The sequence below is a fragment of the Epinephelus lanceolatus genome, chromosome 10, assembly GCF_041903045.1.
Source record: "Epinephelus lanceolatus isolate andai-2023 chromosome 10, ASM4190304v1, whole genome shotgun sequence".
NCBI lineage: Eukaryota > Metazoa > Chordata > Actinopteri > Perciformes > Serranidae > Epinephelus > Epinephelus lanceolatus.
Window position 1 is genome coordinate 44,141,228 of NC_135743.1, and position 27,088 is coordinate 44,168,315.

Genomic DNA, 27,088 nt, shown 5'->3' on the forward strand with positions numbered 1-27,088 from the left:
CAAAACTGAGGGCAAAACACGCAAAACACAAGCAGGAAGTGCAGACGGCTGCAGTAAAGGGCTGGCAGAGCATCACCAGGGAAGAAACCCAGCATCTGATGATGTCTATGTGTCCAACACTTCAGGCAGTCATTGACTGCAAAGGATTTGCAAAACAAGTATTAAAACTGACTGTTGAATTGATGATTATGTTAATTTGTCCAAATACTTATGAGCCCTTAAAGTCGGGGGACTGTGTGAAGAAATGGTTGTAATTCCTTCACGGTTCATACTACATTTTTGAAAAAAGCCTTAAATGAAAGCTGAGAGTCTGCACTTTAAGCAGGTATTCATTGTTTCATTAAAAACCCATTGTGGTGGTGTACAGAGCCAAAATGACGACAACTGTATCATTGTCCAAATAATTATGGACCTGACTGTATATATATATATATATATATGTGTGTGTGTGTGTGTGTATATATATATATATATATATATATATATATATATATATATATATATATATATGTGTGTGTGTGTGTATATACGTATGTGTGTGTATATATATATGTATATATGTGTGTGTGTGTGTGTGTGTGTATATAGAATATTGAAAACTGTTGTGCTGTGTGTAGTTTTTTCAAACTGTTATGAATAATGGATATCGTTGCATGGGCGTACAAGCCAAAGCTTTAAGAACAGAACTTAGAATTTAAGAATTAGATTTACTGTGCTGGCTTGTCAGCCATGAAATTGTTGTGACAGGGTTTAGGGGAATGTGGTCATGATTTTTAGAATGGTTAGTATTAACAATACAACTAGGGAGCAATCCAGACCATCAGTTGTCTTCAGCACAGCCCTGTATATTTACTGGAGTCGGAACACAATATTCCATTTAATGAAACAGTGATAGATTGATATTTTATAAGGGACCATTTGTCAGCCTGGAGTTTGGCATGGAGTCATTGTGTTCTTTGTCCTAGAAGAGAAGTTTGCTCAGGCAGTGTGCTTCCTGCTGGTGGATCTGTACCTGCTCACCTTCCAGCCAGAGAAGGCCCTTCATCTGCTGGCTGTGCTGGACAAACTCTCTGTACAAGGAAGCAACAAGAACGGCAAAGGAGAGGTACCTGACCACACTATGTTACCATGATAAGAAAATGACAGTTTCTCACAATCTGCTCTTACTTTCATACAGTTTCTGCTAACATTTTACATAACTATGTTGTTGTTGAGATCTGTGGTTGTAGACAATTAAAGTCCAGCAGAAAGTTTAACAGAAGTGATCAGTGGATCAGACAGGATGTGTAAATACATCTTTAGTTTATCCAAGCTACTTGTTGAAGAAATGTAGAGATCTCTGCCTCCTCTCCAATATAATGGAGATGAATGGGATTTAGTTTGTTGTGGTCACAGCATTGGAAGATAACATCTAAAAAAAACCCTAACAGCAGTATGTCTTTGGAGAAACAGTTACACTGCATAATGTGCAGCCATCACTGTCAACAGGTTTCATTCAAATGACTTTGTACCACAGTCATTCTTTGTATGACACCTGCTACCAGTGAAGTCTTCAGACCACACTCAGAATTATTCTTCTAGACTTAAAGTGTTTTATTGTATTTTTAGAGAGTTGTATTTAATGGTGGAGTTGTTTCTAATTATTTACATAAGTCAAATTGCTTGTAGTTTACTGTTTGAGTGCTGTACTTGATTCCAGAACTACAGTTCAAACAAAGATGGAGCAAACCAGAAGGCAGAGTTCACTGCCATGATTGAGGCAGCCAAATCAAAGATGCATCAGGTAAGAGCTCAGAGATTTTAATTAAAGGGGCATTATGCGAAATTCAGAGCGGGTTGTCTGGACAAGGGTCCCAACATGGAGGTGGCTAAGCCGGCAGCTAGCAGCTGATAGAGCTGCAAAGATTATTTGATTTGTCGATAAGTTGTCAACCATAATAATTTACCTTTTGCGAAGCCCCGCCCCTTTGTGATGGTCAGACAAGCTGTCGGAGTAAGCATAGAGCCCACACTGTAACTAACTGCACTCCCTGAAGAAATGTTATAATATTTTTGGAAAAATCACTGGTAATCGCAACAGAAGACAATGAATATAAAGGGAAACTTTGCAGATATTGAACCAACTGTGTGGCATCGCACTGTGTGCAGATGAAGGGTGTTTGGCTTCACCCTGGTGCCGTTGCCAGCACATGTACCTCCGCTGCAGGGATCTCCGGGGGAAGGCAAACACCATTCATCTGCACACAATGCAGTGACACACAGCTGGTTGAATATCAGCAAAGTTTACCTGCTTCCCTTCGCTGGTTCCTCCTGTATAGCAGGGTAGGTCTTTTTCTGTGTTGTAATCATTAAAAAGCAAGAGCAACATGTGTATACATTCAGTAGGCTTTATTTTCAATAGCTAGCTAGCTAACCCTACACTTTTCAGGGTTTGATTGTGGTTTTGGAACAGGGAAGAAACGTATATCTTTTTCTAACCTCTCCAAGTAACGAGTATCATTAATACACGTGCCCCAGGCACAACGTTTAGCTTGAAATCCACACAACCAGCCTGAAAATGAAATCTGAAACAATTGTATTAGAGCCAATAGAGCACAGCTGTGTTGCTGTTGGACCCTGGTCTGAGCCGGCCCGTTGCTACATTATGATTGTCCATTCTGCGTCCAGGGGCAGGACTTAGCAAAGGGTCAGTTGCCAAGTAATTTGATAATTGATTAATCAAATTGAGTAATTATTTTAGGAAAAAAAAATTAAAAGTTCTCTGAATCCAGCTTCTTAAATGTGAATACTTTCTGATTTCTTGCTCCTCTATGACAGTAAACTGAATATCTTTGGGTTGAGTATAAAACAAGACATTTGAGGAGGTCTTCGGGCTTTGGAAACACTTAAAAACATTTTTCAATCAATCAATCAATCAATTTTATTTATAAAGCCCAATATCACAAATCACAATTTGCCTCACAGGGCTTTACAGCATACGACACCCCTCTGTCCTTAGGACCCTCGCAGCGGATAAGGAAAAACTCCCCCAAAAAATCCCTTTAACGGGGAAAAAAAAACGAGAGAGAGAGAGAGAGAGAGAGAATAGTTACAGTACAGGCCAAAAGTTTGGACACACCTTCTCATTCAATGCGTTTTCTTTATTTTCATGACTATTTACATTACATACATATCACTGAAGGCATCAAAACTATGAATGAACACATGTGGAGTTATGTATTTAACAAAAAAAGGTGAAATAACTGAAAACATGTTTTATATTCTAGTTTCTTCAAAATAACCACCCTTTGCTCTGATTACTGCTTTGCACACTCTTGGCATTCTCTCGATGAGCTTCAAGAGGTAGTCACCTGAAATGGTTTTCCAACAGTCTTGAAGGAGTTCCCAGAGGTGTTTAGCACTTGTTGGCCCCTTTGCCTTCACTCTGCGGTCCAGCTCACCCCAAACCATCTCGATTGGGTTCAGGTCCGGTGACTGTGGAGGCCAGATCATCTGCCGCAGCACTCCATCACTCTCCTTCTTGGTCAAATAGCCCTTACACAGTCTGGAGGTGTGTTTGGGGTCATTGTCCTGTTGAAAAATAAATGATCGTCCAACTAAACGCAAACCGGATGGGATGGCATGTCGCTGCAGGATGCTGTGGTAGCCATGCTGGTTCAGTGTGCCTTCAGTTTTGAATAAATCCCCAACAGTGTCACCAGCAAAACACCCCCACACCATCACACCTCCTCCTCCATGCTTCACAGTGGGAACCAGGCATGTGGAATCCATCCGTTCACCTTTTCTGCGTCTCACAAAGACACGGCGGTTGGAACCAAAGATCTCAAATTTGGACTCATCAGACCAAAGCACAGATTTCCACTGGTCTAATGTCCATTCCTTGTGTTTCTTGGCCCAAACAAATCTCTTCTGCTTGTTGCCTCTCCTTAGCAGTGGTTTCCTAGCAGCTATTTGACCATGAAGGCCTGTTTCGCGCAGTCTCCTCTTAACAGTTGTTCTAGAGATGGGTCTGCTGCTAGAACTCTGTGTGGCATTCATCTGGTCTCTGATCTGAGCTGCTGTTAACTTGCGATTTCTGAGGCTGGTGACTCGGATGAACTTATCCTCAGAAGCAGAGGTGACTCTTGGTCTTCCTTTCCTGGGTCGGTCCTCATGTGTGCCAGTTTGGTTGTAGCGCTTGATGGTTTTTGCGACTCCACTTGGGGACACATTTAAAGTTTTTGCAATTTTCCGGACTGACTGACCTTCATTTCTTAAAGTAATGATGGCCACTGGTTTTTCTTTAGTTAGCTGATTGGTTCTTGCCATAATATGAATTTTAACAGTTGTCCAATAGGGCTGTCGGCTGTGTATTAACCTGACTTCTGCACAACACAACTGATGGTCCCAACCCCATTGATAAAGCAAGAAATTCCACTAATTAACCCTGATAAGGCACACCTGTGAAGTGGAAACCATTTCAGGTGACTACCTCTTGAAGCTCATGGAGAGAATGCCAAGAGTGTGCAAAGCAATAATCAGAGCAAAGGGTGGCTATTTTGAAGAAACTAGAATATAAAACATGTTTTCAGTTATTTCACCTTTTTTTGTTAAGTACATAACTCCACATGTGTTCATTCATAGTTTTGATGCCTTCAGTGAGAATCTACAATGTAAATAGTCATGAAAATAAAGAAAACGCATTGAATGAGAAGGTGTGTCCAAACTTTTGGCCTGTACTGTATATGTGTGTAATAACAGTAGAAGTATGACTAATGATGGCAGCGGCAGCAGGAGGCATCTGGCAGGACCACAGCAGCAGCACAACCACACATGTCACGCTGTCCAGGCACCGCTGCGATATGAGTTAATCTGAGAGACAGTGGAGCACAAAGGCTCCGGAGAAGAAGCCGAGTTAGTGACATCCAGAATGGCCGAGTTAGCAAGATGCAGTAATAGGACACGAGAGAGAAAGAGAGAGAGAGAAGGAGAGAAGGTGAGAAGGTGCCCAGTGTATTAATGGGGGGGTCCTCCGGCAGACTAGGCCTAAGTCAGCCTAACTAGGGGCTGGTACAAGGCAAGCCTGAGCCAGCCCTAACTATAAGCTTTATCGAAGAGGAAAGTCTTAAGTCTAGTCTTAAATGTGGAGACGGTGTCTGCCTCCCGGACCGCAACAGAAAGATGATTCCACAGGAGAGGAGCCTGATAGCTGAAGGCTCTGGCTCCTGATCTACTTTTGGAGACTTTAGGGACCATGAGTAACCCTGCGTTCTCAGAGCGCAGTGTTCTGGTGGGATAATATGGCACTATGAGCTCTCTAAGATATGACGGAGCTTGACCATTTAGAGCTTTATAAGTTAACAGTAGGATTTTAAATTCAATTCTGGATTTTACAGGGAGCCAGTGCAGAGAAGCTAAAACAGGAGAAATATGATCTTGTTTCTTAGTTCCTGTTAGTACATGTGCTGCTGCATTCTGAATTATCTGGAGAGTTTTTAAGGACTTACTAGAGCTACCTGATAATAGAGAGTTACAGTAATCCAGCCTAAAGGTAACAAAAGCGTGGACCAATTTTTCTGCATCTTTTCAGGTCAGGATAGACCTAATTTTCGTATATGTGTATATATATATACAGTACAGGCCAAAAGTTTGGACACACCTTCTCATTCAATGCGTTTTCTTTATTTTCATGACTATTTACATTGTAGATTCTCACTGAAGGCATCAAAACTATGAATGAACACATGTGGAGTTATGTACTTAACAAAAAAAGGTGAAATAACTGAAAACATGTTTTATATTCTAGTTTCTTCAAAATAGCCACCCTTTGCTCTGATTACTGCTTTGCACACTCTTGGCATTCTCTCCATGAGCTTCAAGAGGTAGTCACCTGAAATGGTTTTCCAACAGTCTTGAAGGAGTTCCCAGGGGTGTTTAGCACTTGTTGGCCCCTTTGCCTTCACTCTGCGGTCCAGCTCACCCCAAACCATCTCGACTGGGTTCAGGTCCGGTGACTGTGGAGGCCAGGTCATCTGCCGCAGCACTCCATCACTCTCCTTCTTGGTCAAATAGCCCTTACACAGCCTGGAGGTGTGTTTGGGGTCATTGTCCTGTTGAAAAATAAATGATCGTCCAACTAAACGCAAACCGGATGGGATGGCATGTCGCTGCAGGATGCTGTGGTAGCCATGCTGGTTCAGCGTGCCTTCAATTTTGAATAAATCCCCAACAGTGTCAACAGCAAAACACCCCCACACCATCACACCTCCTCCTCCATGCTTCACAGTGGGAACCAGGCATGTGGAATCCATCCGTTCACCTTTTCTGCGTCTCACAAAGACACGGCAGTTGGAACCAAAGATCTCAAATTTGGACTCATCAGACCAAAGCACAGATTTCCACTGGTCTAATGTCCATTCCTTGTGTTTCTTGGCCCAAACAAATCTCTTCTGCTTGTTGCCTCTCCTTAGCAGTGGTTTCCTAGCAGCTATTTGACCATGAAGGCCTGATTGGCGCAGTCTCCTCTTAACAGTTGTTCTAGAGATGGGTCTGCTGCTAGAACTCTGTGTGGCATTCATCTGGTCTCTGATCTGAGCTGCTGTTAACTTGCGATTTCTGAGGCTGGTGACTCGGATGAACTTATCCTCAGAAGCAGAGGTGACTCTTGGTCTTCCTTTCCTGGGTCGGTCCTCATGTGTGCCAGTTTGGTTGTAGCGCTTGATGGTTTTTGCGACTCCACTTGGGGACACATTTAAAGTTTTTGCAATTTTCCGGACTGACTGACCTTCATTTCTTAAAGTAATGATGGCCACTGGTTTTTCTTTAGTTAGCTGATTGGTTCTTGCCATAATATGAATTTTAACAGTTGTCTAATAGGGCTGTCGGCTGTGTATTAACCTGACTTCTGCACAACACAACTGATGGTCCCAACCCCATTGATAAAGCAAGAAATTCCACTAATTAACCCTGATAAGGCACACCTGTGAAGTGGAAACCATTTCAGGTGACTACCTCTTGAAGCTCATGGAGAGAATGCCAAGAGTGTGCAAAGCAGTAATCAGAGCAAAGGGTGGCTATTTTGAAGAAACTAGAATATAAAACATGTTTTCAGTTATTTCACCTTTTTTTGTTAAGTACATAACTCCACATGTGTTCATTCATAGTTTTGATGCCTTCAGTGAGAATCTACAATGTATAGTCATGAAAATAAAGAAAACGTATTGAATGAGAAGGTGTGTCCAAACTTTTGGCCTGTACTGTATATGTGTGTGTATGTATGTATATATGTATACATATACATATATATGTGTGTGTATGTATGTATGTATGTGTATATATATATATATATATATATATATATTATGTATATGTGGTATTATATATTTAAGTACATTTATACAGTATTACTGTATTATTATCATTACCACTGCAGATAAACTCAGCCGCTAAGACTAATGATTCAAACACAGATTTGTTCTTGCTGTATATCGCTTGGTTCCCAGCCATATCACTTTAATTTTCATGCAATTCTTTCGAATAACAAAACACTGAAGCATAATATTTACGACTTATGATATAGTAGCCTGATAATCATTAAATATGCTCTGTATGGGAAGCTCTCTCAGTAATAAGAGGAGCAGTAAACCACGTCAGCTTCCACACTCACTGCTCCTCCTGGTGGATAGACAGACCATTGCAACTGGTTTCTACAAATTACACTTGGGGCGTTACTAGTCGGCCCATATTCTCTACGTCATCACGGGGGACCTCATTAAAGCAACGTGCCCGGCCAGGTGATGACAGGGACCTGTCACGGATCGGTCAGGGCTCTACCATGGACCAAACGGAAATTTGAAGTGGCTGCATCCACTGTTGGTTTAACTCTCCATCCTGTTGACTGTGACTGACTGTTGTGTCCTTTACAGTACAAAGTGAGAGCCTACATCCAGATGAAATCTTCCAAGGCCTGTAAAAGGGAGATCAAATCAGTGATGAACACGGCGGGGAACGTGAGTTTTCAGCCCAATTTCAATCACGCTCACGCTCACTCAAGAGCTTTTAGGCGTGTACCTGCATCAGTGTGTGAGGACTTTTAGGGCCTGTCCCACTGTAGGATCGTTAGGTGACTGTGTGCTCTTTCACAGACATTTTGCCCTTTCTATAAGTTCGTATTTCTGCAGACTTTGCCTGACAATTACCCACAATTCATAGCATTGTGATGTTAAAACACAGGGTTACCACGAGAAGCCCTTAAGCACTGAAAAAAATAAGAAGACAATAAAGAAGGTGAATAACTGTCACATGGATGTTCAGCCTGGCATATTAAATATAAACAGAAACATTAGGTTAACATTAAGGATTTAAGATGTTCCATTAAAAACACATGAAATCGCAGGAACGTAAGCATAGACGTTATTACATACTTATTTTATACATCAGCTATTTCTTTTTTCTTTGGTTAATAGTGCTGTTTTGATTAAAATGAGTTAAGTAATTATTGGACAGTTGCTCTGGAAAGCAAGATCCTGGAGGATGTTCAAATCAGGGACTGACCCCCGAAGTGTCTTGGTCATGAAGGGTAAAAACATAATACAAAAAGTCCCAAAGCCACAATTGTACTATACATGTACATGTTTGCATCTTCAAGGTAATTGCTGCAAAGTGCTGTCCCATTCCTATTAAAACCATATTGAGCCCTTGCAGCCTCTCACACTCAAACATTTTTGGTGTCAGTTAAGTGCCTGAGGGTTCAGGGCTTAAAGGGATAGTGCACCCAAAAATTAAAATTCAGCCATTATCTACTCACCCATATGCCGATGGAGGCTCAGGTGAAGTTTTGGAGTCCTCACAGCACTTGCGGAGATCCCAGGGGAGAGGAGGTAGCAACAAAACTCCACCTAATGGAGGCTTACAGTGCCCCAGATTCAAACGTCCAAAAACACATAATTGAAACCACAAAATATCTCCATACTCTGTAGTAGTGATGCACGATTAATCTAATCGCAATCGCAATCACAATGTCAGGCTGTGCGATTACATAACTGCATAAAAGGCTGCGATTAGCAATTTAATGTAAATAAATGTTAACGTGTGTGTCTGTGAACAGGACTGCCTCTGCTGTAGTGTGTGGAGTTTGTTGACATTACGCCCACAAGCTATCCTGGTGTGTGCAGCACTTACGGTCAGGTGACCAGCCGGCATGCAGCAGTGACCAACATAGATGCTGAAGAAGAGCATGAGCACGACCATGAACAGGCTGAGTTGGTGGCGAAAAAACCGCAATGTCTATTAAATGGTGATACTTTGGATTCAGGTACGCCGACGTTGAACAGAAAGATGTGCTGTGTAAAAGTTTAAAAGTTAAAGTCGCCACGTCCCGCGGCAACATGACCAATCTATATCAGCACTTGAGACAGTACAGAGAAAAGCAGGTAGGATGCATGCGAGAGAAAGCTAAGCCGTGAAACGTTAAAGACAAAGGGACAACTGAAAGCCGCCAGAGCCTCATAGAACAACATCCAAGCACAGTTACGCATACATCTGTAAGTGTCACAGGGAAATCACAAACTCAATAACAAACTATATAATAACCAATTAAAAACTGAGCAATTTTGCTTGGTTTCAGCCAACTTGACATGCTGCTGTGTTGTGTTACGGCCTATTCACTTGCTGGAATTTGTCATTTACGTGACAACTCCTGAACGCAACACAGGCTTGCTCCGCTGTGTGTACAGTGCTGTGCTGCGCTGCTGTGTGAGCAGCGTGTTTGACTGTGCTCAGTCTGTTGATGGTCATTTAGACACTGTCTGTAACAATAACTATGTTAGGTCAGGTCAGTGCCCCCCTGATATAATGTAGGGGAAACACTGAATCAAGCAAGAAGACTAATGATACCATGTATGTATTATATTGTAATCGCAAATTGCGATGTTGTCCACTCAAATCGCAATTGCACATTTTTATCAAATCGTGCAGCACTAGTCCGTAGTGATCCAAGTGTCCTGAAGCTCCGACATAAAAAATTGTTTGGAAAAACGTCATTTGAACTCTGTTTTTAGCCTCATTGTAGCCTGCAGCTCTAACTGCCTCTGTGTACAGCGCGTTCACGTGTGTGCGCTTGTGCGAGACCGTGAGACATGGGCACCGCGTTCATGTGTGTTAACGTGCTTTTGCTGGTATATCACGTGAATGCAGTGTACAGAGAGGCAGTTAGAGCTGCAAGCTACAATGAGGCTAAAAACAGAGTTCAAATGACATTTTTCAACTTTTTATGTCAGGGCTTCAGGACACTTGGATCAAGTGTGGTGAGGACTCTAAATCTTCACCTTAGCCTCCATCGGCATGAGGCTGAGTAGATAATGGCTGAATTTTCATTTTTGGGTGCACTATCCCTTTAAGGCCTCAGAGGGAACATTGGCATTTTGGCATCAGTGTTGGTGCTACATCATCCCATTGTTCAAACAGTGAGGGGGTGGGGATGTAATATATAGGAATTGCTTGTGATGTCCTTGTGTTTTGATGGTCCCTCCCCCTGAGTGGCAAATAACAACATGTCAACACGGTCTACCACCATGCACTCACAGCATTTAAAAGATTGCTAGACTGACAAGGAGCAGTTGTGTTATTATCTGCACATACTCAAAAAGAACTCAGGTGCAACTTTTTGTAGACATTCAGATAGTGTAATGAACACAAGAACCGCAAAGTGAAGTGATACAATGTTGGAATTGAGAGAACGCCGATGACACTGAAAATGTTATTATCAAGAAGTGTGTCTCTGACCTGTGTTTGTTGTCTCCTCCATCAGTCTGCACCCTCACTCTTCCTCAAAAGTAATTTTGAGTACCTGAGAGGAAACTACCGGAAAGCAGTGAAGCTCTTGAACAGCTCCAACATCGCAGAGCATCCTGGACCCATCAAGACGGGTGACAGTTACTTCACCGCTTTACGATTAAAGTCTTCTTTTTTTCAGAAGCCTGGTGTCTAAGAGCCATACTGCTAGTTTTGGTTTGACTGACCTTGTTGATGTGTCATTATTGGCTAAATGGTGCTTTTAAAAGTCTTCACTGGAGATGCAAGTGGCCTGTAGCAGTTACTTAAGATGATTTTTATATGCTTGTTGATGGATTGTGCATGTGTTCTGACTTGTCTTATTCAGGTGAATGTGTTCGATGCATGTTCTGGAACAACCTGGGCTGCATTCACTTTGCAATGGGGAAACATAACCTAGGCATTTTCTACTTCAAGAAGGCACTGCAAGAGAACGACCACACCTGCGCACAGCTGGGAGACAGCAGCAGCGGGCAATGTGGGTCACAGCAAGCACCGTCTCCTGACTCAATCTGATAAGCTTTCACACGATACTCCATTAATTTTAACTCATCAAAAATTCACCTCCTGTAGGCTTGAAAGTTAAATGTAAACAGTTTGTAACAGTAACAGCAGTGTGGTTACAGTGGATTCCAGCTTGACCCAGTTTCACATCAAAACATCCAAAGAAACATCTCAGTCTACCACTGCAGCATAATCCTCATGACTAACAGTCATTGTTATGCCTCTGTGCCGGCGATGGCCGTGGCCAAAGGCACTGTGTTTTGGGGTTGTCAGCACGTACGTCCATCCCCTTCTTGTGAATGTGATATCTCAAGAACACCTTGAGGGGATTTCTTCACATTTGGTACAAACATTCGTTTGGACTCAGGGATGAACTAATCAGATTTGTGGTCAAAGGTCAAGGCCACTGTGGACTCATCTGTCTCATTCTCGTGAACGCGGTATCTGAAGATGGCCTTGAGGGAACTTTCTCAAATTTGGCACAACATCCACTTGTACTCAACGATAAAAAAACAATTAGAATTTGGTGATTGAAGGCCACTGACAAAACATGTTTTTGGCAAATACACAAATGATGACCAAATTTCACACAGGTGTCTAATAGGATAAAATAATAAAGTGATGACATTATTATATATCCCAAAAGTCACCTTCATTGTGACATCATAATGTTCTGAAAAAAAAAAACTTTTCTGTCTGTAACTCAGTATCTCAGGAACAGAAGAGGTTACATTTAGTCAGATACTGAATTGGTGACACTAATCTTTGATGGCCACCTTGAAACTGTGCTGATTGTATAGATCTTCTGTGCTGCCGGGGGTAAGATGTGTGTGAAGCATCCATGTTTTCACAGACATAGATGTAAACTATAAGTACACCTTAATCAATTCACTCAATCAATCAATTTTATTTATTAATTCCCAATATCACAAATCACAGTTTGCCTCAGAGGGCTTTACTTAACTGGTGTGCAGAGGCATACAACTGCAAGGTGGTTATTCTAGTTTTTCCAGATTTTTTGGGAAATTCTTATTAAAATTTGGCATGTTGCACAGTTATATCTGGTCACCACTGAAATCACTGTATCCAAACTGACTCTAGCCTCTAATCACAAAGAAACAAGCTACTTTATCTAGCAACATTTGATATGAAAAACAAAACAAAACATATTTTCGCACTTCTCTCCAGTGGTTTCTCTAAATGATGGTTTTGTTATTTGTTCGGGACTTTGGACGTCTGTCTCTCAGCATCATATCTTTATAAAAACTATGCTTCTGTTAATCATCAACAGCATTTCTACTGGCGTTACTTTCTACCAAATATTTAGTCTGTATTAAAACTGTTGACAGTAAGGTGTGTGGATTATCCAAAGTTAGGGGGACAGGGAAAAAAATATTACTGTTAATTTCTTTTCTAAATCATCCTCTAATGAGTGAGCACCAGAAACTAAATTCCATTCCAGACAGACAGACAGACAGACAGACAGACAGAACTGTCAACATGGAGAGATGCCACCACATTCGTCAGTAAGAGAAGCTGAAGTGACTTTTAAGTCTACAGGGGTCATGTTTAAAACCCACAGGACTGTTTTTGAGAGAGTAGCGCCTTGACACTCAGAATGTACTGTACTCATTACTTTTTTGTGTGTGGTGAACATAATCTTTTTAAGGATTTAAAACTTTTTAGGAAAGGTAGAATAATTCAGACCAATGCACAATCATGCTGTCTCACTGTGTAACCTGCATGCTTCAGTTTTAACTAGGAAAATGTTTGCACATACATGTGGGTCCACCATAGTAACAAGTCCTTCCTTGTGTTTCTACTTTAATTCTCCAGCTAAGAAGTTCACAGGCATTCCCATGTGTGCTTTACTTGCCAACAAGCGCTACGAGCTGCTGTATAACTGTGGTATTCAGCTGCTGCACATTGGCAGGCCTCTAGCAGCGTTTGAGTGTCTGATGGAGGCTGTGCAGGTTTACCACTCCAACCCCAGACTGTGGCTGCGACTGGCAGAGTGCTGCATCTCTGCTAACAAGGGGGTATGACTTAATTAATAGATGGAGATCCTGAGTTGTTTTTCTCCTTTTTAAGCTTTTGGCCTTATTGGATTTTGGTCATATTCTTTATATTTACTTTGACAGTGTTTGTATCTGTTGTTAAAGATAATCACCTTGCACTTGATCAACTGATTTTTTTTGAGAGGTTGGTTATGTTATGGGTCAAGTATTAATAATGGATAGTGCCGGCGCCCCATGTATAGAGGTGATGCCTCACTGCAGCGGTCGCGAGTTCGACTCCGGCTTGCAACCCTTTGCTGCATGTCATCCCCCCACTCTCTCTGTCTCCCCATTTCACACTGTCCTGTATATCAAAGGCAAAAAAAAAAGCCCCAAAAAAAAATCTTTAAAAAAAAAAAAAAATGATGTTTTAATAATGATACATATGTTATGTCCCTTTCACTTAAAGTAGAAGAGTATCTAATAATGGTAATGGTTTTGCTTCAGTAATTATTTAGAAACTACCACGGCAGCCTAGTTGTTTTCAGTGATTTCAATACCAGTTGCAGTAACCACAATGTTCAAACATGTATTTCCAAATGAATTTTGATTCATGCTATCTACCACTACAGTTGTAGATTAATAATTAAGTTATTTTGTGGTCTCTGGGTTTGTTTCCAGGGGTCGGAGCAGGAGAGCAAAAGTTTACCTTGTAAAAAAGGTATAGTTCAGTCTATTGTTGGGCAAGGCTACCATCGCAAGGTCATCCTGGCATCCCAGTCTACTCAGAATACTATCTACAGGTCAGTGTCCACCCTGCAGTCCTGAATGCTACAAGTGAAACTACTAATTTGGACAGTTAACTTTACTGTCCAGCAGAGGGCAGCAGTGCTGTTTGTTAATGTTCCACACTGTCATTACGTGCACTGAGATTGCTGATAGTCTTAGATTGCTCCTTTAAGGAATAGTTATTATGAATACTGATGCAGTTGCTATTGTTATTGGATGTGATTCACAACCTGTGTCCTTCTATAGCCAAAATACCTTATAGGTTGTGTATGCTGGAAACATGCATGTTCTTCTACAAAATTCTTTATTTTATGCTGAGTCAGCATTCACGCTATTATTATCCAAATATTAGTTATGAGTGGGAATGCTGACACAGTATTCATATTATTGTGATCCAAATCTTTATTCTTATTCTCCTAACAACATCCCATGTGTTTTTTGGCAGCTAACTACTTCTGCATACTTTTAGATACAGAAATAATTCGTATATCAAAAGTTTCAGCTCTTTAAGGACATGTATTCTTTATATTTTCTTGTTTATACCATTTATGCATTTTAAATGTTAAAGAGTTACTAAACCCCAGAATTTTGGCTTAAGTGCCTCTTTCCTGGAACGTGAAAAAAGTCTCAACGTGGGCAGGGCTGGAAGGGGGGCTAAGACACACCCAGTAACTCCAGCGTGCCGCCTCCCAGTTCACAAACCCCTTTGCCCTTGCCCTCAGTTTCATTCAAAGCACACCAGTCCCCCATGCTACACCCCTTTGCTGTATTCCAATAAAAGATACAAAATATGGACAGTCACAAGGACAAGTACGTTGTCACGATGTACAGTTAAAGGGCTCCCCCACCAAATATGAGCAACCCAAGTTGTGTGCTTGCCAGTCTCATCGCGTACACTATCAGCCGTCAACTGAGAGTGGGGAAGACTATGATCACAGAGAAAGAGTCCACACTTTACATCCTGGTCAGTGTGATGGTACCATGTCCTGAAAAGAGTTGCTGCATGCTTGGAGAGCTGTACCCGAGCTGATTACTGGTCAGCAAAGACAATGACTGTTGAGTGAAGGATTTCATTGGTGGGTACAGCATGGGTGTGCGTCCACTGAAATCAATGGTCTCCTCATTGGGACTGCAGCAGCTTGGTGGAGGAGATGGAGACTGCATTTGGCTCTACCTTGGCACATGCTGCTGCGGTAGCCATTGAACTGAGACAGAGGTTCCGCAAACAGGGTGAGGCTCATCATGTTTAAAAGATGACATATCAGAAAAATGTCAGCAGCCTACAGTGAAAGGACCGAGACTTCACAGGACACCATTGACACTCAAGTTTTTGCCAATGCTGTCGGGGATGCAGAAATTGTACAGAAATTTTTAGAACAGCGGCCCCGCACACTATCTCAAAGTTATGACATTGCCTGCCGCTATGAAGCCACCAAGTGGGCAGGGTCATATGTCACCAGCCTCTGAATGGAGGCTCCGTGCTGCTCTCATCAGGGAGGGCACTGAGGAGGAGCATGCAGGTCCTGCAGCATTCCCAACAGCCAGCTGGAAGCCTAAGCCTCCTAACTCCACCACAAGTATGACAAACTACATAAACAAAAAGGGCTGTCAAGACATTAAATGGGAGGAGATTCACTTTTAAAACTGTTCAGGCTAGGGTCACATGAAGAGATATTTCCCCTCACCACCAGAGCCCAGGCTTTGGCAGCCTGCCCTGAAAGCTTAGAGCTTGCTGTACTTCACCTTATAGCTCAGGATCAGGAAATATTTGCTGTTTTGGACAGTGGGGCATGGAAAAAGTGTGGTCAAGTCAATTCCATTCCATTCTATTCTATTTTGTTCTATTTTGTTCTATTCTATTCTATTCTATTCTGTTCTGTTCTGTTCTGTTCTGTTCCACTCCATTCAATAAGCCTAGTATGACAAATGACAGTTTGCCTCAGCTGACTTTACAGCTTACGTCATCCGTCTGTCCTTGCCCCTTGCTCCCTGGAGAGAAAAAAAGTGTCGCTAAGTGTCACCCCTCTGGGTTCTGGCAACATTAAACCCCTGTGCTTGCCTGAGAGGGACTAAATGCTATCCGCAAACATTCAGCACACTGTTCAATCTGCTCCACATTTTAATAATTACCGACCTGTATCCAACTTACCATTTTTAAGTAAGATTTTAGAAAAACTGGTTTTTAACCAAGTAAATTATTTTTTAAAAGGAAACAATATTTTAGAGAAATATCAATCTGGTTTTAGGATGAACCATAGTACAGAGACAGCCGTTTTAAAGATTTTAAATGATATCAGGTTTAATGCAGATTCACAAAAACTCACAGTCTTGGTACTACTGGATCTAAGCGCCGTCTTTGATACAGTAGATCACCACATTTTATTAAACAGACTCAGAAACCTGGTGGGCCTCTCTGGTACTGTTTTTAACTGGTTCAGCTCTTATCTCACAGATCGTTGTTTCTTTGTAAGTATGGATACATGTTCCTCCAGAATGCATGAAATCAGGTGTGGGGTGCCCCAAGGGTCAATTTTAGGTCCACTTCTTTTTAATCTATATATGCTTCCCCTTGGGGACGTCATCAGGAGGCACGGCATCAGCTTCCACAGTTATGCAGATGATACACAGCTGTACATCGCCGTGTCTCCTGATGACACAGGGCCGATTGATACCCTTTTAAACTATATTTTAGATATCAAGTCATGGATGGCAGTGAATTTCCTACAGCTCAACCAGGACAAAACAGAGGTTTTAATTATTGGTCCTGAAGGCAAGAGAGAGAAACTTTTACCAAAACTACAAGATTTTAAACCTTCACAATGTGTGAAGAACCTGGGCGTAATTTTTGACTCTGAGCTTAGTTTTATTCCACACATAAAAAATGTAACAAAGATAGGTTTTTATCATCTAAAGAATATAGCCAGAGTCCACCCGTTTCTCTCTCAGGCTAACACGGAGGTGCTGATGCATGCTTTTATCTCTTGTCGTTTAGATTACTGTAGTGCCCTGCTTTCTGGTCTTCCCAAAAAGAGTATCTCTAACCTGCAGTTACTTCAAAACTCAGCCGCACAGGGTGCTGACGAGGACCAGAGGGCGGGCGCACATTACACCAGTTTTAAAATCGCTGCATTGGCTCCCCATGTGTTTCAGGATCAATTTTAAGGTTCTTTTATTAGTTTTTAAATGTCTTAACGGTCTTGGGCCATCTTATTTATCTGACCTGCTTTTACCATATCAACCCTCGCGGATCCTGAGGTCCTCCGGCACCGGCCTTTTAATTGTTCCAAAAGTGAGAACAAAAACCCACGGGGAGGCTGCATTCAGCCATTATGGCCCTCACTTATGGAACAGCCTGCCGGAGAGCATCATTATGTATGTAATATTTTTGTTGTCTGTTTTTATTCTGTGAAGCACTTTGTGCTGCATTTTTAATGTATGAAAAGTGCTATACAAATAAAGTTTGATTGATTGATTGAAATGCACAAACCCGCTATTTTTAAATATCCCTTCAAAAGACTCTCACTGCAGCCTGTTCTATTTTGTTCTGAAAATGTTGGAGTGCAACCCTGTTCTGTGGATGATAGATGTTGTGCAGATTTCCATTTGTATCACTAGTGACTAGGAAATACAGTGAGTGTTGGACAGAGCAGTGAGTGACAACAACCCCACCACATTTAGTACTGTCTGCAGTGGAAATGCTAAATGGACCTAGGGTTGAGGTAACATGTCTGAAGGGTTACTTCTGGTTCCAGAGATACCATATTGCAAGTGTTTGATGGAAACCAGGCTTCAATTACTGATATCTAATCAGTAATAATCCTGCTTGTATTGTGTGTGTGTGTCTGTGTGTGTCTGTGTCTGTGTCGTACAGTGAGGGCCAGTCAGCAGCCATCCCAGTAGCCAGTATGGAGTTTGCAGCCATCTGCCTCAGAAACGCTCTGCTGCTGCTGCCTGAACACCAGCAACAGGACACCAAGACAGAGAATGGCTCCAAGTGCTCCAGTCAGTCAGGGAGCACTGAGAGCGGCAGCGAGAACAGTGATGCCTGCAGGTCAGAGAGAGACACACAGACACAAGTAGATATTGTATCCTATGTGGTATTGAGAAAACTACAGCTAATGTATATACTCTGATTAGAAAGGTTGACAAGTCAGCAGTTACTGGTTAACAAAGGGAGACTAACCTGAAAAACCCCTCTGTTTAACAGTTGTTCAGGGGCAGAGAACCAGTAAAATGTTATAAATTGTAGGATGAAGTGAATCACCCCTTTCTGGGATTACAAGTTGTAAATGTTTAATGAACTTGGTGTGCAAATCTGGTTGAACACCTCACATACATGCTATCAGATCAACAGCCGATCACTATCAAGTGACATCAAGGGTTAGGTATCAAAAACAGCAACAACAACAGCAGCACTGCATCACTCATGGTTATTCAAGACACCTCTTATATTATCTTCAAATCCAATATGTTGCCATATTGTTGCAGTTTTAGTTTTCCTACCATGTCTCCTCTTGTCACCTCAAAACACCCCAACCTTGCTGTAAACAAACAGAGTTTGTGCCACTCTGCTCCCTCCCATCTCCTGAAGTGTGATCTCCTTCACGTTGCTGACACCGGCCTCGACTCACAGCCGGTCTAACACTAGTGGCTCAATTCGTCCGTTTATAAACATAATGTTATTTTGATTATTATCATATTGTTCATTATTAATGCAGTACATGTTGGATTTAACACTGTGACGCCATCGGCACAGGTTGACAACATAGGCTACTTTTTATTTTGCCAGAAGATGTAATGAGACATGTCAGTTCAGCTGGATGGCATAAAGTCAATCCTGTCTAGGCTCGCACACAGCATGGTATCAAGATATTTTGCCTGGCAATATTACAACAATACACAGACAGCATGTATAGATTTTTAAATCATATAAATGATTAATATTGCAAATTAAACTTTTGGTTGCCCAATAGGATAATGCAGTTAAGTCTGTGAATAGACTTAACTGCAAATGCACACTGCTCTTGCTCAGCTTCACAATTTATTAGTTACACTTAGTTTCGGTCCTACTGTACCTTCATCAAGAGTTTTCAACACAGATTAAACACTCTTGACGAAGGTGTAGTGGGACCGAAACATCAGTGAAATTGTGAAGCTGAACGAGAGCAGTGTGCAGGATTTTCTGTTCAAAGACTGAAGTGATATTTTTCAACACACCTGCATCTGAGACAGTTGTGTGTGCGAATATCTCTCTTCAAACAAATTGCCGTAATTCACAGTTGAAAAATGTTAATTAGTCACAATATATCATATGTTATCACAATCCTCAGTAAATGGCAGTATAAATATGGCAATAATATTGTATTGTAAGAAAAGTATGGTGATATTATCGTATCAGTGGGCCTCTGGTTATTCCCACCCCTACAACATAATGATAATGTGATATGAACTCTGTGCCACTTGATCAACTGTCAATAATTGTGATCACTTAAATTGAATGGTGCACTGCGATAGAGGTTTTATTGTGGCTGAGTAGAATTGGATTTGTGTTGTGATGATGTGTTCCAGTGGGAAAGGTCAGGAGGCTGATAAGTTCCTGTCTGCAGCTCCATCGTCTCCTCTCAGAAAACAGGAGGTAGAAAACCTCAGGTAACGACATCTCTCATTGTCTGTTCTTATCTCAGTTAAACTTTCACATCAGTCATTCTTCAGGAACATTAAATAACCCAGACAAGCCAGAGGGCTGTGCAGTAATCAGTGTTGGATGTGTAGGTGCTCCATCCTGGCCTGTAGTGCATATGTGGCATTAGCACTGGGAGACAACCTGATGGCTCTAAACCATGCTCAGAAGCTGCTCAATCAAACCAAGGTGTCTGGATCCCTCAAGTAAGTGCTGGTTTTGTTGGTTCACCTGTCCTGGTTTTCAACTGCAGCCACAAACAAGCACAGCAGTGTCCTCCTCTCAGGTGTCTGCTTGGTCTCCCTCCTCTGCTGTATGTACAGATTTCTGGGTCACCTCTATGCTGCTGAAGCCCTCATCTCATTGGATAGGATTTCTGATGCTATAGCTCACCTCAACCCAGAGAATGTCAGTGACGTATCAATGGGAGTGCTGAGTAGCGAACAAGATCAAGGTCTGTGGCATTTACACATGACTAGACCAAACATATCATCTTGTCCCTTTTACTCAATGCTTGGGTTTGTTTTTGTCAACAGGGTCTGACAAAGGAGATGAGGCTGAATCCTGTGAGTCTACTTTGTTTAATCCTTAATGCATGAAAGATCCTATCTATAGAATATATAAGCAATCATAATGGACATTAAACTTTCAAAATGCACCTCAGTCAAAATAGAAAAAAAAGTAGGAATGAAATTCTGACACAAAACACAGTTTTAGACCAGCATACAAAGACAAATGAATAGATATCAAGAATGTCACTATAATAGTTCCCTTTATGTGAGCCTTGTGTGTGTTTATGTGTGTTTGTGCATTTGCAGCAGGGAAACAGACCCCCCTGTGTTACCCCAGCAGTGTGACATCAGCTCGAGCCATGATGCTCTTCAACCTCGGCAGTGCATACTGTTTGAGAAGCGAATATGACAAGGCCCGGAAGTGCCTGCATCAGGTAACCATGACAACAGCTGCATGACTTCATCAGATTGTGGAAATGTCTGAAATTGCGTATTTTCATCAGATATAGCATTTTAAGGTTGACTGAACATAGCAGTGAGTCTGTCTGTGCTGCAGGGGTTGTAGCCCCACCTCAGAGACTTTTGGCAGTGCCTTGTGTTGTAGAAGCAACACAACGTCACCTACTGCATGGAGAACGAAAAACATCTCAGTAGGTCAAAACTCCAGCAACATTTAATTTATTGTGAGACCAACATGTTTTGGCTTTTGGCCTGAAATCAGGGTCTAAATACAACACATTATGAAGATTTTTTTAATTTTGATTGATTAAATGTATGCTAAATAGGATATAATGATGAAGCAATGACATTCCCAAACTCGCAGAGGGGCAAAGGCTGTGCCCAGTAATAAACAGGGGTCACATTATATTATGTCCATTAACAGGAGAAGTGCAGACGTGCGGGGGTGGTAAGGTGAAAGGGAAAGGTGCGTGATGGTTAAGGTATTTATTGAGGTTTGGTCATCAGTTGCAGCAGTAGCGGTAGAAAGAAAAGTTTCTTATTTTAACATGAGAACATATTGTTATAACATTAAAATATCTTGTAAAAACCTGAAAAAATATCTTGTTATAACAAGAAACGTATCATTTTATTTTTTGATACTGATTGTGTTTTTATTTTTTGCCTGGCCTGGCACTTCTGCTATCCATACTGCACAGACGCTGGTAAACTGCAATTATGCAATTAACGGCAGAGATGTTTGAAAGTGAAACGCAGAAAATCGAATTTTCTGCGTAGAACATTAGTTCTCTTCTCTAGTTCCATGGTGAATTATGCGTGAACATCTTTTCTGCTCCTTTAGGGGATGAAGGTAATCATTTGTTTAAATTTGAAATCTGAATAAGATTGCACTGTTGTAGTATTGCAGCTTGAAGATAATGCTGTGCATTAAACTCCTGAGTTTGGTGTTAATTGATTTTTATCAGCAGCAGTACCTAGCTACAATCTTCTGTTAATTATTTGGCAACATCATAGTATACATAGTCAGAATGTAAAATACATGTTAACAATTGGATTTTAAAACCATTTATTTACATAATAAACATCTAGTTATTTATACTGGAGTGTTAAATATGTCTGAAAATCTACAGAGAAATCTGGGAATTTAATTCTGGAAAAGTATAGAATTTTAAAATGAAAACTGTGTAGGAACACTGTGTGCAGCATTACCTCAACCCTTCCTGCATTTTGGTTTTACATAAGATTATTATTTATTTGTGAGTATTCTATAATAATTTAGAAATGCTGAACTTAAAATCAGTTGTTATTTCTGTTGATCTAATTTGTTTGCTTGCATCCATGGCTGCAGCATGCTGTGTTTACGTGCCCAACTGGCAAAATGGGCAGTGTGCAGGTTTTTACTGGCCAAAACAAAACCCCCTTTTTTTTTCACTGGAATGGAAATTTCAAAAGATAACAGTCTGGCCGTAGCATTGTTGTCAGAGAAGCCAGTATTTCAACTTCGAATGTTTTCTTCATTTCTGTCACATCATGGTCATTGTATGATTTATTTCAGTAAATGCAGTACTGTATTAAAAATATGTTTCTTTAAAGTGTTGTTACATTGGTTTTTACAAATATCTTTGAAAGTAGTGACCTGCCTGATGTGTGAACACACCAAGCTGCATTCAAATCCATGAAAAACAAAACAAAACTTTTCCTAAACATCAAAGTTTATTCTTGACCTTGTTCAAATAATTTTACAGTCAAGTAATAATTTCTACTTCACCCAGTTGTGATTTGTGTGGTCTTCATCAGGCTGCGTCTATGGTGAACACCAAGGAGATTCCACCTGAAGCCATCCTGCTGGGAGTCTACTTAGAGCTACAGAATGGTCAGACCTCCATCACACACACTGTCTATAAAGCCTCTTCATATCAATGCCCCTCATTTTTCTTTAATATTTATTTATTTAAATTTAATTTAACAAGGAAAAGCTTTAATGAAATGAAAAATCTCCTTTACAAGAATGTTGTGGCCAAGACAGACAGCAGCACATTAAACACAGTTTGAGACAGTAAAAGAAATGTCAAATCAGAGCATACCAAGAAATCAGGTCAACATATCCTGGATAACAGAGAGTCAAACACTTAAAGAGACAAGCTCCCCTACACTCAAATCAGTTTGCAGATAATTCTGAGCTGTAGGGCAGCATACCTAATAGGGCTGGGAATCTCCAGGAATCTCATGATTGCATCCGTTTATGATTCAGGGGCTATGATTCAATAATAAAACGATTATCAATGAATCATGACACATCTCGATGCATCAAAATATTTGATTTCTATACTATTTATTTTTCTCATTGTGTGACCACTTGCTACTTTTAAAACATAGCATACTGTATTTGTAATGACCCATAATTAAATAAAAAAATTAATTTTCTTACATACAGTGTGCCCCTTTTCCAGGTTTCTTTTCTGAGGTGGACCTGAGGGTCAAAACACAACAACATTTCACAGAAAATGAAATATTTCCCAAAACACTACATTTCCTAAAATACTACAATATTTCACAAAACAAAACAGTATTTCCAAAACACTACAACATTTCACAAAACAACACATTTTAGAAAAAAAATAAAAATTTACAAAACACCACAACATGTGGTGAGACTCACAGTCGAAAAGGTAGGTACTATTGAACAATGATTCTTTGTTGCTGATTGGATTCACTGTCTGTCAGTCAGTGTCATTACTTCTGTTTTAGTTTTTAGTTTGAATTTGGGTGGACTGGATGCCTTGCGACACACTGCTGCCTCTCACAAGTTGGGAGTATAAGATAACACTTAATGTACTTCTAAACAATGGTGCCAACTTGGCGACTCTGCTAGATACTTTTTTTTTTTTGTTTTTTTACAAAAAGTGACCTGGGACAAATTTAGCGACTTATTCACACCATCAGGGTAAAAGTAAGAAATGTATTCAAATATAATTTATTGTATTTCATTTCCATGCACACAGTCCACGGCTCCTCTAATGAGTCTCTGCCCCTTTCTCCTTTTGTGCAGCAGGTCTGCACAGGCACCAGCTGGGCCTGGGGCAGGTGCAGGGTGAGCCTGAGCGTCCTTCCTGATTGAGCCTTCATTGAGAATCGTGTTATCCATTTTATGCTACCAGTTTAGACAGGCAGACAAGAGAGCTGGCGCTTTAAGGTCAGTTCCCAAAGTCCCACAATAACACAAACTCACTTCCCAATCAAGGGGCAGCGGAAGACCAGAGACTCATTGTGTTCTGTGGAGTGAAATTACTGTTTCTGCCAATGAAGTCTGATGGCTTTGAGGAGAGCATAATGTACAGGTGTCAGTTTCCTGTTGTAAAGGGCTGTCTGACAGCAAGGTGAAGCGGTGAAAATATTTTAAATATAGCATTTACTTAAAGTGGTGTTAATTATTTTACCTGATCCTATTTTTATGTGACTAAATTATATTTTGCTGCTCCCCCCGTCCATAGTAGAGCCCAGAGGTAGAGCGGGTCGTCCACTAGGGATGGCCATCAATTTTCGATTATCGACGATTGATTGTTAAGGATTTTCATCGATCACAAATAATTTTGCTCGATAGTTGCAGTGTTTCCCCTACAATGCTACAGGCCCGGCAAGCCGCCGTGCCTACGAGACCCCCCCAATGGACCTATGCCAGGCAAAAAATCATGAACAGACAGAGGCTCTCATCGCTCTCCAAAGCCTCAGCGGCTTCCCTTGAGGCCTCTGAAAACACTACGCCATTGAAAGACAGAGGTTTCGCTGAAAACTGAAGCCTGTAACCCCTGGCTGGCAATGGTTATAAACACCCAGGGGTGAACTGCGCATGCACGCCATTCTTCCTCTTTGGCCTGGGGGTTGAAGCTCAAACTGGGGCAGCTGCGCTCTCTTGCGGCGACAGTCTGCACTGCACTGTTGTTTTCTCTCTTTTGAAATACTCGCTTATCAATTAATCGATAATTGATCGTCAATTTTTTTGATGATCGAATAATGAATTTTAATGTGACTCGCAGTGTTAAAAGCTCTTTGAGTGGTCGGATGACTAGAAAGGAGCTATACAAATGCAGGTCCACTTTAGGAATAAATTAAGTTTTATTTTATTTCACACTCCTGACCTGTGAGAGGCAGCAATGTGCCGCAAGTCATCCAGTCCACCAGAATTCAAACAGAAGAAGTAGCACTTACATTTTTCACTGACGGACAGTTCATCCAATCAGTGACAAGGAATCTGTCTAATACTACCTGTCTTTTGCAGTTTGAGTCTTACCAAATGTTGATTTGTTTACTAAAATGTTGTTTTGTTTTCTGAAATGTTGAGCTTTGGGTAATGTTTTGTTTTGTGATTTTTATTAATTTATTTTTAAATTGTGATGTAATGTATGTGTTTCGTGAAATGTTGTTGTGTTTTGATCCTTAGGGCCACCGTACTTTTCCATTCAACTTCATAGAAGCCAAAATGCTTCCATACCCTTGCTTTAAAACCAGGGGTTGCCAGTCAGATTGTATCCACTCTATTTATGCTGGCGTGGTGTGCAGCGTTGGCATAATGTAATCATTCACTGGAATAATAAATGGTTCGCAACCTTTTTATTTTAAAAAGTTACCTGTATGAATTTAGTAATGAATTACTGTGAAAGCACCTTAGTCTTCTGCCTGTATAAGAACAGCAAAATGGGGGGACACATTGCAGCCCATTAGCTCTGGGAAAAGCCAAGACACGGTTTTTGAAGTAAAACAGACTGGGCAGAGAGTTATTTTCCTCACCACAGAGTTGGTTTAAGTTGTTTAATGCTGCAGTGTGTGTTGATCAGATGGCCCCATTTGTTAACATTACTGCTGATTGCTGCTCTGCTCCGTTAACATTAGTCTCTAGGTGATGCCGTAAAAAGTATTCGCACTATATTTCACGTCCACCTCACAAATGAAATTATTTAGACAGTAAATTAAAATAAGCTTACAACAGCTGTCTTTTGTAAAGACGAATTACAGGTTAATTCTTGGCAGGTCGGCACTGTTGACTGTCTGGGTGCTCCACTGCCCTTGCAGTTCCACTTCTTTCGTTCTGTCAACATCACCTTATTAATAAATGTTTCGATAATCAATTATTGACATTTGTGAATCCATGCTGAATCATCCACGTTGTGGCGGATTTATACTGTCTGTGTCATTCTGCAGTTACACCTCCAAAACACTAGTTGGCAGTGGGGTTTCTGTGAAGAATTTTAAAGTTTAGTTGATTCAAAACACACATTAAACATGGCTTAATAGCAACAATTTCAAACACAAGTACACAAATTAGCTTCATTATAACTTGCAGGATTCGCAGATAAAACACTTGTCTTTTGCTTGACACATTTTTCCTACAAATACAACATGCTAAGGTTTATTTAGATAAGCCTATGGCATTTTACATTGTCTAAATTAGCCTAGCGGCTAGGGGAGATTTCCTTAACTCATATAAAGCCAGGGACAACAGCAACATTTAACAAAGGTAACGTTAAAAATTTGGCTCCATTACAGCTCACAAGGTTCACTGGAAAAATAACTGTTATATACTAAACACGTTATCCAACCAAATACAACATGCTAACGTTGCTAGCATAAGCCTATGGCATTTTACATTGTATAGATTAGCCTAGCAACTAGAGGAGATTTCTTCCACTCATATGGGGCCAGAATAAATCACAACCAAGAGTTAAAATGCTATTTTGTGGGGGCTTTATTGTCTTAACATTTTTTGTTTCTTATCTGTTAAATAAAAGTAAGTAAAAGCTTTGTTTCCATTGAGGAAAATGGTTTTCAGTTTGTGCAAAATAGACAGGAGGTCCGCTTCAATGTGACGTGTAGTTACATTTCTGTGGAGATGCACGTCAGGCTGCGGCATAGAACGTGGCATAGGACACAGCGTAGGTTATGGCATAGGCACTGCATCGACACAGATCCTACGCCATAGGTGCAGAGTTGATTTGACGCAGAAGTATACTGTAAATCTCACCTAAGCATCAACAATTTTCCCCACCTCTAAGACCTAAAAGCCTGTATCCCGTTTCAAGATGAACTTTGCCAACAGAAAGCAAGAGTAGGTCTCGTGCAATATATGTCACAGAGCACATAAGGTAGCTTCCAGCATTTTTCAGATGAATAAAATTACATTGATAAATATAAAGCAAGTTAAGAATTGCCTTGTATATAAGGACATGCCAGTTAGGGCCGTAAGATTTGTAGTGAACAGTATCCAAGGAGTGAAGGCATTGAGAAGATACATACACACTACTAGTCAATCACAGGCAGAAAAGTAGAAGACACAAATCTCCTTT

General features: G+C 40.9%; 1 protein-coding gene and 1 long non-coding RNA gene across 5 annotated transcripts in view; one reads left to right on the forward strand and one right to left on the reverse strand.

Moving 5' to 3' along the window:
• The window catches only part of LOC144464539 (uncharacterized), a 192,894-nt gene that overhangs the window by 99,214 nt on the left and 66,592 nt on the right, over positions 1-27,088 (reverse strand). The gene's annotated exons all lie outside the window — the stretch shown is intronic.
• cnot10 (CCR4-NOT transcription complex, subunit 10) overlaps positions 1-27,088 on the forward strand; it is a 46,541-nt gene that overhangs the window by 18,322 nt on the left and 1,131 nt on the right. For 3 of the 4 annotated variants that reach the window (XM_033639549.2, XM_033639546.2, XM_033639550.2), the window contains 14 exons: positions 966-1,105; positions 1,700-1,783; positions 7,905-7,988; positions 10,787-10,904; positions 11,138-11,287; positions 13,150-13,352; positions 13,992-14,113; positions 17,971-18,150; positions 19,668-19,748; positions 19,872-19,985; positions 20,103-20,233; positions 20,316-20,345; positions 20,598-20,725; positions 22,548-22,623. In XM_033639549.2, the coding sequence (XP_033495440.1) occupies positions 966-1,105; positions 1,700-1,783; positions 7,905-7,988; positions 10,787-10,904; positions 11,138-11,287; positions 13,150-13,352; positions 13,992-14,113; positions 17,971-18,150; positions 19,668-19,748; positions 19,872-19,985; positions 20,103-20,233; positions 20,316-20,345; positions 20,598-20,725; positions 22,548-22,623 (1,641 nt within the window). The remainder of the gene's footprint in view (positions 1-965; positions 1,106-1,699; positions 1,784-7,904; positions 7,989-10,786; positions 10,905-11,137; positions 11,288-13,149; positions 13,353-13,991; positions 14,114-17,970; positions 18,151-19,667; positions 19,749-19,871; positions 19,986-20,102; positions 20,234-20,315; positions 20,346-20,597; positions 20,726-22,547; positions 22,624-27,088) is intronic. The other variant, XM_033639547.2, reaches the window with a different exon arrangement.